The 15,974-nt window shown below is 38.1% G+C and overlaps 1 protein-coding gene and 1 pseudogene across 1 annotated transcript; both read left to right on the top strand.

Annotated features, from left to right (window-relative positions):
• The first annotated feature begins 9,652 nt into the window (after positions 1–9,652).
• LOC103937451 (probable LRR receptor-like serine/threonine-protein kinase At3g47570) lies at positions 9,653–13,123 on the top strand. Its single transcript, XM_048590540.1, has 2 exons — positions 9,653–12,491; positions 12,592–13,123. The coding sequence occupies exons 1-2, from the start codon at positions 9,782–9,784 to the stop codon at positions 13,011–13,013; spliced, it is 3,132 nt and encodes a 1,043-aa protein (XP_048446497.1). The 5' UTR covers positions 9,653–9,781; the 3' UTR covers positions 13,014–13,123.
• Positions 13,124–14,064: 941 nt separating this feature from the next.
• LOC125480145 lies at positions 14,065–15,680 on the top strand (annotated as a pseudogene).
• Positions 15,681–15,974: the final 294 nt, after the last annotated feature.

Below are 15,974 nucleotides of genomic sequence, written 5' to 3'. Positions count from 1 at the left end.
TTATAGTTTTGGTTGTTGAGCTTCTTGATTCCTCCAACAACTTGAAGATCACCTATCGTATCGGCAAGACTTTGACTACACCGAACAAGCTTGAGTGACTACCCTGCAGAGTAATACACTACTCTCGACACAAAGAAGCTCTCTCTCAAGGTTTGTGATAACCCCATCAATAATCTCAAGAAATCTTTTCTGATGTGGAAGATCAGTCAAAACTGCAACCACAGAGCATACTCGAAATTTCAAGAGACTTTACAACCAATGCTCTACCAAGAACGATCCCTGACCGACTTGGCTCTGATACCAATTGTTGAATAAGAAGAGTATCCAAGATAACTCTAATGATCCCAAGAAGAAGAAAATAGAGCACACTCTTAAAGAAAGCTCACAAAACAAACTAATTAGCAAAGCTTTTCTTATTTAGCTCAAGACTTTGTTTTTCCTTGGATGATATACAATGCTTAGGGACTTGGGTATTTATAGCAAACCAAATGAAAGCTACACCACACACTTAATTAAACTAAGATTATTTAATACCACACAAAACTCATTAATTGCACCTAATTTTTTCCACTCAACCATACCTAACATTACCTAACTTTGCAATTGTAAGCAATTACATCATCAAACTAGATATGGACTTGGACTTTAGATTGGGTTGTGGATTACTTATGGTTTTGGGCTTGACATTGATTCTCAACAAAAGACGGTCTGAATCTGCACAGCTTTGTTGTGAATGCAGTTCCTGAACACGTGGAAGAAATATGTGATCCGCTACTTCTTCAAAAAGAAGAAAAAAATGGCAGGGATCAAAGGCAAAAATTTGAGGAGTGCCTGATTTCACTTGCAAGAATAGGAGTTGCTTGTTCTGCAGCAATGCCGAGAGAGCGCAAGGACATGACCAATGTTGTATCTGAGTTGTGTCTTATAAGGGATGTGCTGATGGGAACCAGGATGCCTTAAGAGACTTTTAGAATATAGAAATTGGACCATTTCACTTCATTCGAATTCTTAGAATTACTAGTTTTTCATTTTTGATGCAATTTGTGTTTATTTTCAGTAACACCATTTTAAAATCAAGAAGTCCGTCATGTTTTTGTTTAGCTGCAATCGCCTTGATCCCATTTTTCTCTTGATTTATAAGCATAGACCGTCACCCACTTTCGAACCGTTAGGAACTACAGATGCTAGTTCGACGATAAATTCGGCAGACCCTCATCGAACTATTCGTTGGAGCCAAAAATGATTCGTTCTTTTCGCTCCCTAACATCAGTAAGAGTTTTCGATTTAGATTATAAATTTTGGGTTTCTTTGTGCATGCTGCATTTTCTGATTCTTTTTTGTTGTGGAGTGCTTTGTCCTTCATTTTCTTCAAGATGTGATTCACGGATTGTTGGCTAATTTCGAGTTTGTTTGGAGGACTGAGTCATGGATGCTTTCAAATTAATTAAACTCTTGAGTTATATTTTAAAAGCGTACTGTAGCATGAAAACAACATAACCAGATTTGAAACAAATAATCAACGGAATGAATATTGGCTTGCAGCCGAAGTATTAGGTACTACCTTGCCATCATCATTTAACATAAACAGATTGTTACTTCGGCTGCGAGGGATGAAAGCAATTAAAATTACTCTTCAACATCAACTTCAAATGTATGCGTCAATTTGTTCTTCTTGCCTCTAGAGCCACGACTCCGTTTCCCCTTTCCATTGATCATAGCCGCCTGCGAAAGTATGCCAACAACGGGCAGGGCTTTTATTTTCTTCTCAAGGTTTGAAAGTGAGTTTCATCTCGATCCTTTCTTTTTAATTCCCCACCAGTAGCACGTGCAGGGCATACCACACGACTAGGTGTCGAAACTTCAGTTGCTATGGGCTGAGAGGTGGAATTCATGAGAGGTGGGCCACGCAAAGACTCACCATTCTCAAGCTCAATGATTCTTACCAACCCACTCGGCCCAGATTTACCTTTAGGGTTTGAGTTATAAGCAAGTGGGCTATCTAGTAGTCCGTTGGCATTTTTGAAGGTCCAAGGGGGGACCTTACGACGATCATACCAGCTTTTTTCCAATGAGAGGCCATTCACCGCGAGACTGAGGGTCCCATTGCAATAGTGTGTAAGGATGGGTTCGTTACGATTACCGTACCAAAATCCTCGTGTCAATTACCGTACCAAACTTTCGGTATATCGAAATTCAGTATTGGCAAAAGTTCGGTTGACATGGTATGCCAATGGTAATTGCTATTTTGTTTTGAGACAAAATCTGTTTTTATTTTTTTAACCCAATTCAAGGGCAAAACTTTTTTTTTTTTTCGTACCTTTATCTCATACATTGTAGCTTAAGATCTTCTATCATTCATCGTTCACAATTCACACACACGATAATTCAAATGATGCATCAAGATTCATGATGAAAATTAAGCTTACAATCCAAATAGAAGTTACGAACCAAAACAAATAGAAGTTAACAATCCAAATAGAAATTAAAGTTTCAAACCAAATGAAAATTGGAACTAAACTTCAAAAAGTATAATTCATCGATCAGTTATTCGAGCTTGAGATGTCAAAACTTTTGGAGGGGGCATTGAACTTGTAGAAGATTGAGCTTGTGTCAAGCCTATATTACAAACAAAGAAAACATATTAATTAGTAGCAAGAAGAATTAAAGTTGAAAACCATTTAATAACAAATTTACTAAAAAAATTAAAGTATATCTTTCTTGTTTCCTCTTCTTTCATTTCCTTGTAAAATTGAAGTATATCTTCCATTGGTTCCTTGTAGAAGTTTACTTCATCTGCCCTAAGCCAACCACTAGTACACACTAGTGCATCTACTATTTTAGGAGTTAATGATGCCCTAAAAGGGTCTACAACCCTCCTTCCTAGGCTAAATGCATTTTCACTCGCAATGGTAGAAGTGGGGGTTACAAAGATATCTTGGCTATTTGTGAAAGAATTAGGAACTCTTTTGTGTTTGATTTCCACCATTTCAAGAAATCAAAGTCACCAACAACAATGCTAATATAAGTAGGGCTTTATTTTCAAATTATTGGAATATTATAAATATGTGTTATATAATTATCTATTTATAATTTATATATTATATTGTATTTTTGGTACGATACGATAATACAATAGTATCCATTACCAATGATGTACGATAAAATTTCTATACAGTACAATACCGTACCATTATCGATAGACACAAAATCGATATGACACGGTTGACATGGCAGTTTGGAAAAAAAAAAAAAAAAATCCACCCTCATAGTGTGTTCCGTAGCTTTCCGCAGCTCATTCCTAGCAGGAATTGTCGCATAATCATCGATAGCGACAGAGGAGGAGGTGCCACATACGTCTAACAGCCAGAGTCTGTCGGGTCCTTTCGTACACATACATGTATACGCGAAATTATATGAACTTGGTCATGGCTAATATAGTGCAGAAAGATTTAGAAATTAAAAGTTACGATAATGAATTTATTAACATAAAAACTCTAAACGGAAGGAACTCAATCAATGCTAATAGAATAAAATCCTATCTAGAAAATGTCTTCTAAAAATTAAGAAACATAATAGAATAAAATAGTTAAAAATAAAAGGTTTTCTATTTAAATTGAAATTCAGATTTCTCAGAAAATTAGACTTTTGATCGATCAAATCAACTTTGATTTGGTCCCAAAATGTTTATTTTTAAAGCTTGAGAAATCCCTAACAAATCTACATAAGGAATCTTCCTCAAAATATGCCATCTTGACCTCTAAAATACTCAAAACGTCCTAGAAATGTTAATTTGGGAAAGCTGCACGCTAGGCTTTAATTTCATTGCCACGGTTAAACGGCTAGGTAAAAAAATCTGGAATTTTGATACAATCATCCTCTGATTGGAATCACTCCAAAATTCATCCGTTTGATCACTTTTTGTTCTAGAGGAAGTCGAATGTCTTACATTAAAAATACATAATAAAGTATCAAAATTTTACTAAAATAACCAATAATGTATAACTAAGAATAGGGTAAAATATATGGTATAATATGGACTCATCATATAGCTACGGAATTTTGTTGTTGGAGATGTTAACAGACAAGAGGCCAACAAATAACAATGTTTAAAGATGATATGAACCTGCAATATTTTGTTAAGATGGCTCTACCAAAATGTGTGAAACAAATATGTGATCCACTACTTGTTCAAATAGAAGACAGCAGCAGCAGCGCTAATCCCATAAGTAATAGTGGGAATCAAGTCCCATATGATCAAAGACAAAGGGTTGTGAAGTGCTCAACTTCCATTGCAAGAATAGGAGTTGCTTGTTCTGCAGCAATATCGAGAGATCGAAAGGACATGAGCAATGTTGTCACTGAGTTGTGTCTAACAAGGGATGTGCTAACTGGAACAAGGAGGTTTGGAGAGCATATGTGATCACGACCGAAGTACTGAATCCCATGACAGTGCTTTTATTTTTCATTGTGATATTCTTAATGATGACGTGGAGGAGTGGAACGATTGAAGTGAATTTTCTATTCTTGCAATTGTTCTTTTGTATGTTTAAATGTTCTTATTAAAATATGTAATTTTTCATATTCGCATTACTATAATTTAAGTCATGCATCTGTGAGACACCTTAAAAACTTATTTGGTATGATTATTTTTAAAAACTAAACTTAAGACTAACTAAAAAATATAATTTATTCTCTAAAAAAACAAAAAGTGAGTTTTTAGAGTTTTTAAACTTAAACTCACTCATTTTTTTTCTCTCCCTCCTCCCATCTCACCCCAAATCTATACCTCTTTTCTTCTTTCTATCTCCCCCTTCTTTCTTTTTTTTTTTTACCTTTTTTTGTCCCTCCTTCGATCCGCTCTCTTCGTTCTCTCCATTATTTGTCTCACCCTTCTTCCCCTCTATCTCATATGATCCTCTCTCTTCTTTTTCTTTTCTCAAAACATTCTTACTTTCTTTTCTCCTCTCTCCTTTTTCTCCCTCGACCCCTTTTTTTTGGATCTCTTTGTCAAGTTTAAGTTGTAAAATTTAATAAATCGCATACCAAACAAGTTTTTGAGTCTTAAGAAAAATTGTTTTCAAGAAAAGTTCTTAAGAAATGTTTTGAGAAATGATAAAAATTTTCAAATAAAATACCAAACAAACCCTAAGGTTTCGAACTCATTTCTAGAAATTTTTCTGGTGGTATTGGAAGATTCGGAGCGAATTCCAAAGGCTAGTTTAGGAGGGTGTATTCAATTAGGATTTTGAGAGAGTTTCAGAGAATTTAAATCTACGGAATTTGAGAGCGTTTGAGAGAAAAAAATGAATTCCCAGAGATTTTGAGTGAATTAATTATAACTTCCAGAGAATTCACATGAATTGTGAGAGAATTGTTTACATAGGGTTAGACAATTTCAGAGAATTTGATCAACAATTTCCTTTCCTTTACAAGCCAAAATCAGTTTCATCCTACTAATACAAATCACAATACCAAGTTCACATGCAATGTTAAGTAGCTATCAAAGTGAAATTAAACATTGGCATCCAAAATCTTGAAAGTAAAGGCTTACAAAATAAACTAGCTATCAAAGTTTTTCAAACACAAATTGCATACTCCAATCCGTAAAAACAATTAATTCTATTTCTCATCTTTGAATGCTATCACTCACAACATATGTCCACATATTTGTAGCTATGTCAGCTCCCCATGCATTAGCAATCTGTCGTTGTTGCTCTTGAGTTTGATTAAGATTCATCATCTTTTGATTCGATTGGAAATTCATCACAACGGCATTCCTTGCGAAGAAAGTTGTGCAACCCTGCACAAGCTAACACTAACTCTGTCCACAACTTCACCCTACCATGTTTCGGCTAAAAAAAAAACTTTGAGGCTTGAAATAATTTTTTATTATTTAAGATAAAAAGAAAAAAAAAAATGAGGTTGCAAGAGTGCTGCACTTGAAAAGAAAAAGATTAGTGATCGCTAGACCCTTCTAGCAAATCAAGATTCTGACTGCAAATAGTATGCTGCACAAGCAGAAAAAGTTTTCAGCACGGGATGCAGAAGGGAGACAACCTATACAAACTTGAATTCCAAACAGTAAAATCAAACCCTAACCCAAAAGTAACGTCTATATACATGAATCAATAACTTTTCGATCAAAATAGTAAAATCAATACTTGTATCTTCACAATACACATGAATTTCAAAAAGTTTGATGGTCAAAAAAACCCTAACCCTAGTACAACACTATCAAAACAAGAAAAATCATGAAGCTTGAAGGAGAGAAAAAAAGATAACATGTACAAAGTGAGAAATTTTTTACCTTGGAGCCCGATGTTTCTGGAAGGGAGAAGACGGTCTCTGGAGGAAAGAGCAGCACGCTCAAAATCTCTCAAGGTTTCTAGGGTTGAGGTGAGATTTGCCAAGCTCTTTGGTATTTATACATATCATCTTGAAATCCTCCAAAATCCACCAAATCACAAATTCGTTCAAATCCACTTCACTTTTCAATACACCTAAACTTTTAGAGACTTTCAAAAAGTTATGATTGAATACACCTAAATTTATAGGGAATTGTAAGAAGTCTTTAAGAATCTCAATTGAATACACCAAGACTTTTATAAAGTCTTTTAAATTCATAATTGAATACATCTGGAATTATTAATTCTCTGAAACTCTCTTAAAATTCTAATTGAATACACCCCCTTAATCTCCAACGTGTGGACCAGGACGCCTTAATGCGCATGTGATCACAGCGTAATTAGCACTTAGCGGAGAGTATAAGTAGCCTTGTTGGAAGACCGAGTAACTAGAAAATTGATAAGGGTAGAAATACGACATCAGTAATGCTGATTGCTGTAGCTGATCACGGCCTAATTGTATTAGGAAAAATGAACGCAGTTCGCAGATACCCCAGTCAACAAGAGAAGCTTTCCTTGGTGAACCATTGTACAGCTCATTGCTCGCAGGAATTGTCGCATAATCATCGATAGCGACAGAGGAGGAGGTGCCACATACGTCTGACATCCCAGAGTACGTGGGGTCCTTTCATCCTTCACACACGTATGCCATACGCGAAATTATATGAACTTGGTCATGGCTAAGATAGTGCAGACGAATTAGAAATTAAAAGTTACGATAATGAATTTATTAATATAAAAAATCTAAAAGGAAGGAACTCAATCAGTGCTAACTGCTAAATGGCTTTGCTTCTTTTATTTCACATCTACATCTCATTTCATGCCAGCACAAGTTCATAAAGTAGATATAGAAGCCCATTAAATAACTAAAATTTTGGGACCTGACATCTCCAACCTCCCAGTTCATATACATTCTTATCTTTTCCTATTTGTATGGTTACGATTAAGTCACGTCAATATTTTATATCAATATTGATTTTTATCTTATTATCTCTTGTTGACCTTAAAAATTACAAAGCCTACGTGGCACGCATATCAAGTAACTAATTAGCTAACTACGTCCTTCGGTTGATGCGGGGCGTGCCAACTCGTCGGCCGAGGAGTAAAATTTGTTCATGTCGCGTTGAGTGCGTCGCTGACTTCTTGATCTTGCAATTGCGGCCGAGAAAGAAACAAGTCTTGCCCTTTGGATTCTTGAGCCTGAAGACAAGGCTGCTAGTACTGCGAAGTTCACGAATCGTTGACACCGGATTCGGTCACAGTGATTATATTCGTAAGAGTATAAGCACGCCGAATTGACACCAGACTATATGGACACAAGTACTCAAGAGAGATGTATGTCTTGATGGTAAATGTGGTTCGACCGTCAGAATGCCGAACTCTGAAACTCACTTGTGAGTATCCAATCATAAAACCACTTGGCGTTCGATGTGCCGAATGTAGTAACTTGTAACACCTTATTTCGCCGAAAAGGCTAATAAGATGACCTTTGCCAATAAGGATTCAGAAACCCTTCTCGACTGAGACTTGGATAGGTAACCAGTCGACCTCGACGTAGTGCTGTTTATCCAAACTAAAGGTGCTCAGTGATCGGCTGATTCTACGACAACAGTGTTGTTTATCCAAACTGAAGATGTGTTGGCAGAAAAAGAAAATAAAAAAAAACATGTTTGAAAGGTTTGCGCAGGGCAGCTGTGTGTTGAATTGGAGGTCGTTTTTGTCGTTGCCACTGCCTCTATTTATAGATGTTGTAATGCTCAGCCACCACTGAAATAAAGTATTCCAGTTCCATTCTAACTCTCAGCGTCCATATATTATGATAAAGAACCTTTTTGATAATATCCCTCAAAGTCAAGCTTCCTCGCTCAATGTCGTGTGCTTCTTTCATCTTTGCAGAACATCAATCTAATCCAAAGATTGGTTATAATATTTAAATATCGTGGATCTCTATCATCCAAATTCAATGTACCAATGACATTCCAATTTGCATCATTATCTTGACTTCAACATTATCCCAAAACCATGCATCTTGACTATTCAAATCTCATATTAATGTACCATCACCATGCTGCTGCTCAATCTGATAATAGGAGTCCCAAGTCCATTTGAATTGTACTGCTTGCTTGGAAACTTACTTTGCATCTTATTATCCCGTATAAGAAAATATCAAGATAATTTGTTAAACGATAATTATTATGATAAAAATCATAACATTATCTTTCAATAATAACAAAATTATCTTCATTTTTCATCCGACGGTTGAAAGCTATACTCACTCAATGGTCTTGATTGCACGGACGGATGGTGTAAATTTGGGTCCAAACATCTTTATAAAAAAATCAATATAAAATATTAACGTGATTTAACCGTGATCGCACAAAATAGAAAGAGATGAAAATGTATGAGAACTGAAAGGGTAGAGAAGCCGGGTCCAAAATGTTGGGAGAGAGAGAAACGTTGACTGAGATTTAGATCTTGGGAATTTTTTTTTTCGTGGGGTTTTACAACTTGGCTGCCATGGTTATTAATTTCAGAGAGGAGTGACAACTGGATTTTGGGAAGCATGGCTTCTGGTTTTCATCAGGTAGAGGGAAGACACAGAGAGAGAGAAAAAAAATATCAAGTTTAATTGTGATTTATTTATTTTTTTTATTGTGTTGGTGGCGGGACCCATATGCAATATTGGAATTTACAGAAAAGACGGGTGAGCGAGCCCCCGTGGAATTTCCCAACGGGAGAATGGTAAGCGTAGAAATATGACCGCTTGACTTGTTGAAGCCTGCAGAGCGGAAGTCACGGCCCCTAAGCCATGATGATAACAGTGTTAAATATTAGAGAATCTCACTCCACAAAGTATCTGTTTCACCTCATCGCGGTGGATTTTTATATAATTTTTTTATTGATAAAAAAAAGTAAAAATCTGTGTTTCTTGTTTTACTGTACTCAATGATTACTTTATCCCTTCTTTTTTCAGGTTCTCTTTTACACTACCATGACTTCATCTCTTTATTAATTGATAAATTAACATAACTTTGATGAACTTTTAGCGCTACACCACCAACAACATTTGTTTCTATGGTTGTTGCATTGACTCTGTCATCACACTTATTTGACAAAACCCGGTTGATTCTACGACTCTGACATCCGAAATTTCTAATGAATTGCAAGAAAGCGATGTGTTAACCAAACACAATCAAACTTGAAGTCTCTGCGTCAACTTGTTTTGGTCTGTAGCACTGAGGGCCACTTACACAGACAGAGACGGCTCTTATCCAACACAATCATAACAACCGAAGAAGTTGCGGGAATCGTTGCAAATTACTTTCATGTATAACACTGCTTCTGCTTCATCACCGGAACTTTATTTAGCGGCTTAAATGGGGTTCCCAGGTATTGTTGTTAGCGTTTGGTCAATTTTCATGCAACTATTTCTCCTAATGCTCACTTCGTCCTCCTTAACTCTGCGAGGAGATGAAGTGGATAGACTGTCCTTGCTTGCCTTTAAAGCTGAAATTGTGAGTGATCGCATGGCCATCCTCGCCTCATGGAATGAATCCCTCCACTTCTGTGAATGGCCTGGCATTACTTGCGGCCGCAGACACCAGAGAGTCACGGTGTTGGACCTCCGATCAAGCCGGCTAGGAGGTCAACTATCTCCCAACATTGGAAACTTGAGCTTTCTCAGGACATTAAACCTCGAAAACAATAGCTTCAACAGCAGCATCCCTCCAGAAATTGGCCGTTTGTTCCGGCTGCAACGATTACGCCTTGGTAACAATTCCTTCAGGGGTGATATTCCGGTCAGCATATCACGTTGCTCTAACCTCCGCTACCTTGACTTAGGCGATAACATTCTCGGTGGCAAGATTCATAATGAAATTGGCTTCCTGTCCAACCTTCAGGTACTTAATTTAGGCAAGAACAGATTAAGTGGGGAAATCCCACCTTCTTTGGGAAATCTTTCTTCTCTTCAGATGCTATCTTTGCAACAAAATAATCTGCACGGAGGTATTCCAAATAGCCTTGGCCAGTTGAGTAGCTTAAAAAATATTTCTTTGGGTTCCAATAATTTGAATGGTACCATCCCTCCCTCTATATACAACCTCTCTTCTATTACAATCATCTCGGTGCTTGAAAACCTACTTCATGGAACTCTTCCTTCTGGCTTGGGCCACACTATTTTTCCAAACCTCGAAGCCTTTTATTTTCATTTCAACCGATTCAGTGGACAAATACCAGTTTCAATCTCCAATGCATCCAACCTTGCATTATTTGGCGTCTCAGCCAATATGTTTACTGGAAGAGTGCCTAATCTGGCAAGGATGTCCAATCTGTTCCGGGTAGAAATGGATGCTAACAATCTTGGAAATAATGAGGAAGGTGACTTGGATTTTCTATCTTCTCTGGTAAATTGCACCAATTTAAAGCGTTTGGATATCAGTGACAATAAGTTTGGAGGAGTGCTACCTGAATCTCTCAGCAATCTCTCAACAAAGCTCGAGGTAATGAGATTGGGAGGGAATCAGATGCGCGGAAGCATTCCTGTTGATATCGGAAATCTCAACAACTTGGGGATACTAGGCTTTGAGGCAAACCAGTTGACGGGTCCTATACCAAGCTCAATATCGAAACTAAGTAAACTGTATGATCTGTCGTTGAATCACAACGAGCTGTCAGGTACTATCCCGTCTTCTGTAGGCAGTCTAACTTCGTTAGGCAGATTAGATCTCATGTCAAACAACTTAGTAGGAAGCATACCGCCAAGTCTCGGTGAATGCACGAATTTGCAAGCTTTGGTTCTTTCCCAAAATTATCTTAGCGGTCCCATTCCACATGAAGTCATGAGTTTATCATCCCTGTCACTAGAGTTGGACCTATCCAGCAACCAACTTACTGATTCCATTCCCTTCGAAGTAGGTCTTTTGGTGAATCTTGCTTCCTTGGATCTTTCTGAGAACCAATTATCTGGTGGCATTCCTGAAACCTTAGGGAGTTGCATAAGTTTGATGAGTTTGTCTCTGAGAGGAAACTTGTTGCGGGGAACAATTCCTGGATCCTTAAGTTCTCTAAGAGGGATCGAAGATATCGACCTCTCTCGTAACAACTTTGTTGGCAGCATTCCCAACTATTTGGGGAGCTTACCTTTCTTGCTGAATTTGAACCTATCATATAATGATTTTCAAGGTGCAATACCAATGGAAGGAGTTTTCAAGAATACAACTATGCTTCATATCGAAGGAAACACACGGCTTTGTGGAGGTATACCTCAGTTACAATTGCCCAAATGCAACTCCAAAATATTTCCATGGCGGACATTTCTTATCTCATTTGCTTGTGGGGGCTGTATTGGACTTATCTTACTGTTGTGGTGCGTCATTCTTTATCCACCCAAAAAAGCATTGAGCTTTATGCTTCTTTATCTATCAAGAAAAGCAAGATTGAAGTTAACTTTAGGTTCCTCATGGGAGGTCTCACTCTTAAAAGTTTCATATGGAGATCTCCTCAAAGCAACTAATGGGTTCTCTTCTCGGAATTTGATTGGTGCTGGTAGCTTCGGGTCTGTGTACAGGGGAATTATCAATCAGGAAGAAAGAATTGTTGCAGTGAAAGTACTCAACGCTCATTGTTCAAGAGAAAGTTTCATAGCTGAATGTGAAGCCTTGAAAAACATTAGGCACCGAAATCTTATCAAATTACTGACCGTGTGTTTAAGTATGGACTTTCAAGGAAACGATTTCAAAGCTTTGGTTTATGAATTCATGACGAACGGAAATCTAGAAGAGTGGCTGCATTTTTCAGCTCATAGACCACCAGGGGCACCCATTGTGCATGGGCATTTGAACCTTATTCAGAGGGTAAACATTGCCATCGACGTGGCTAATGCTCTGAATTATTTGCACAACCAATGCCACATACCAATAGTTCATTGTGATTTGAAACCCAGCAACGTTCTCTTGGAAGGCGACATGACTGCCCGTGTTGCAGATTTTGGTTTAGCAAGGTACGTCCAGGATGCTTCGTGTTCACTTCCTTCACACAGAAGCACTGCCAATGTCATAAATGGCTCCATAGGCTATACTGCCCCAGGTAAGTACGATTGTTGCTTCAACCTCTTGCTGACATGTACGAGAAAATAACTTCTTTTTATTTAAGGTATTAACTTTATGGTTCGTATGTTTAATTACAGAGTATGGCATGGGAAATGAGGTTTCAGCATATGGAGATGTGTATAGCTACGGAATCCTGCTGTTGGAGATGCTTATTGGAAAGAGACCGACGGATGAAATGTTCAAAGATGGTCTGACCCTCCACAACTTTGTTCAGATGGCATTGCCTGAACGCGTCGAAGAAATATGTGATCCAGTGCTTCTTCAAGTTAAAAAAAGCAGCATTTGTGGTAATGCCACAAACAATAGGAACCATGTCCAAGATGATCAAAGGCAAAGAATTAGCGAGTGCTTGGTTATCATGGCCAAGATAGGAGTTGCTTGTTCCGCAGAATTGCCGAGAGAGCGGATGGATATTGGACGTGTTGTAGAAGGATTATGCCTAGTTAGGGATGTACTAACTGGAACCTCAATTTCTGTAACTCATATGATCATGCCCTAATCAGCCCCGTAAAGCATCTGCTTTTGTTCGAGTAATTAGTTACATTTCCAGAATTCGCAGAAACGAAGAATATTGTATCGAAAATTAGAATAAACAAGAATAATTTTCAACTGAAATTGAACTTAACTTCATTTTTTTTTCCTTTCAGATTCTTTCTTTCAAACATTGATCATCAGTTTGTCCTTTTCTTTTCTTTGACCACAACAGCAGCAGAACATGTCATCTATTAGTTCTGTGTGTCAATTGTCAATGGTAAGAACAGTTTCAAGGAAAGCTGCATGGAAATTTGAATACCTTATCACTTACGGATAATGAATTTGAGGGCATTATTCCACCTGACATTGGCCTCAAAATGCCTAATCTCCAACAAATTGGCATTGGTGGAAACGAATTCTCAGTGACAATCCCAGCTTAATTTTCCAATGCTTCTCAGCTTCAAATACTTGACATCGCAGAAAACAATTTTGTGAGGCAAGTTCCAGCAAGTTTCGCAGATCTTCCAGATCTCCGCTGGCTCGGTCTGAGCAACAATAACCTAGAAAGTTATTCAGCTAATGACCTGTATTTTATAACACCCTTGACAAATTGCAGCAACCTGGAAATACTTGATATGAGTTTGAACAACTTTGGAGGTGTTTTACCCAACTCTGTAGCCAATCTTTCAACCCAACTCACCAAACTCTATCTCTGAGTAAATCAAATCTCTGGAAATATTCCTGCAGCATTAGAAAACTTCAACAATTTTATAGTCTTAGGCATGCAGGCTAACCTGTTCATCGGCATCCTTCCTACTTTTTTCGGGAAGTTCCGACAGCTGCAAATACTGGCTTTAGATGGAAATAGATTATCAGGACAGATCGCTCCTTCTATAGGAAACCTCACTAAAATGTTTCAACTCTACTTATCAGAAAATAAATTAGAAGGAAGCATTCCCCCGAGCATCGGAAACTGCAAAAATTTGCAGTACATGGACATCTCAGACAATAGCCTCAGTGGAGATATACCACCACAGGTTATTGGTCTTTCCTCCTTATCTGTCCTGCTCAATTAATCACATACTTCACTGACTGGGAGTCTGCCCGTGTGGGTGGGTAAGCTAAAGAATGTCAATGTGCTCGACGTCTCTGGAAACAACCTAACTGGAGAAATTCCAAAAAGTATTGGAGATTGTCTGAGCCTTGAGTTTCTTTACCTGCAAGGAAATCCCTTTTGAGGAATCATACCTTTTCTTTGGCTTCTTTGAGTGGTCTTCAGCGTTTAAATCTTTCACTAAACAACTTATCAGGACAGATTCCAAAAAATCTACAGAGACTTCCTTCCTGTCTTTCAATGATCTGGAGGGTGAGGTACCAAAAGAAGGCGCCTTTCAAAACACGAGCATAATATCATTGGTTGGAAATACAAAGCTTTGTGGTGGTGTATCAGAATTTCAGCTACCAGCATGCCCCATCAAAGGATCAGAACCTAGAAAGATCCTTGGTCGCAAACAAAAACTTATAATTGCTTTAGTGGTGGGATGTCTCGTCCTGCTTTCGTTCTTGCTTGCACTTTACTGGAGGAGAAAACAGGAAAAGAAACCACCATCCGCAGTCTCATCAATCAACTTCCTTTCAAAGGTTTCATATGAAACGCTTCATCGAGCTACCAGCGGATTCATTCCAAACGCTTTAATTGGTTCAGGAAGTTTTGGCTCTGTATATAAGGGGATTCTTGAAAATGAAGAAAATTCAGTTGCTATAAAGGTCCTCAACCTTCAACAAAAGGAGCTTCCAAGAGTTTCATGGTGGAATGCGATGCACTAAGAAATATCCGGCACGGGAATCTCGTTCAGATCTTAACATGTTTCTCCAGCACGGATTACAATGGCAACGAATTCAAAGCTCTGGTTTTCAAATACATGTCAGACGGAAGTTTAGAGCAGTGGCTGCACAGAGAAAACCAATCAAGGAGTTTGAGCCTTCACCAAAGATTGAACATTGCAGTTGATGTGGCTTCTGCATTGTACTATCTCCATGACCATTGTGAACAACCAATCATTCACTGTGACTTGAAGCCAAGCAACATTCTTCTTGACGATGACATGAATGCTCATGTAGGTGATTTTGGGTTAGCAAGACTCATTTCAGCTACCGCGGACTCCTCTCTAAATCAAAGTAGCACAGTTGGAATAACGGGAACCATTGGCTATGCGGCTCCAGGTAAACTCTTCTAAAACTTCACAACTTCTCAAATTTCTACCTAGTTGGACTATTTACTGAAGCGGTAGAAAAACCGGTAAAAGAAAACTAAAACCTTAAAATAAAATGGCTATCGGAGTGACCCTTAATTTACATATAGTAAAAGTTTGCATATTATAGATATAATGTTCCAAATTTGTATCTAGTCCACACAGAACTTATAAATTTGATTGTTTCATGAGTTACAGAGTACGCAATTGGTGGCGAACCATCAAGACAAGGGGACATATACAGTTATGGGATCCTAGTGTTAGAAATGTTCACTGGAAGAAGACCGACCGAAGAAATGTTCAAAGACGGTTTCAATCTCCATAACTTTGTTAAGATGGCAATACCTGAAAGAACAATGCAGATCGTGGATCCTGCTATCCTCGCCGATATTGAAGAGAAAGCGCCTGCAGCAAAAGGAAAGGAAGCAAACTACATCAATGGCGAAACAGAGGCGGGAGAAGAAAACATAAACTACGTGAACATAAGTGAAATGAATCCATTTGTGAGGAAGTGCATACTTCCAGTCCTCGAGATTGGGCTCGCGTGCTCGGAAGGATCACCAAAACGGAGAGTGAAAATGTAGGATGTCACCGGGGAGCTGCATCGTATACAAAATGCGTTGATCGGTGTAGAAATCCGTCGAGAGAGACCGAAAATCAGTAGCCAAATGATAGTTTACTTATGAATAAGCAGCTTAAGAAAATGTAAGATGTTAGTTATAAGCTGATGAATT

Source organism: the organism of the source record quoted next, unplaced genomic scaffold (assembly GCF_019419815.1).
Source record: "Pyrus x bretschneideri cultivar Hongxiangsu unplaced genomic scaffold, Pyrus_bretschneideri_v1 Contig32, whole genome shotgun sequence".
In the NCBI taxonomy this organism is placed as follows: Eukaryota; Viridiplantae; Streptophyta; class Magnoliopsida; order Rosales; family Rosaceae; genus Pyrus; species Pyrus x bretschneideri.
The sequence above is the reverse complement of the archived record's forward strand: the minus strand, read 5'-3'. Positions and strand labels throughout refer to the sequence as shown.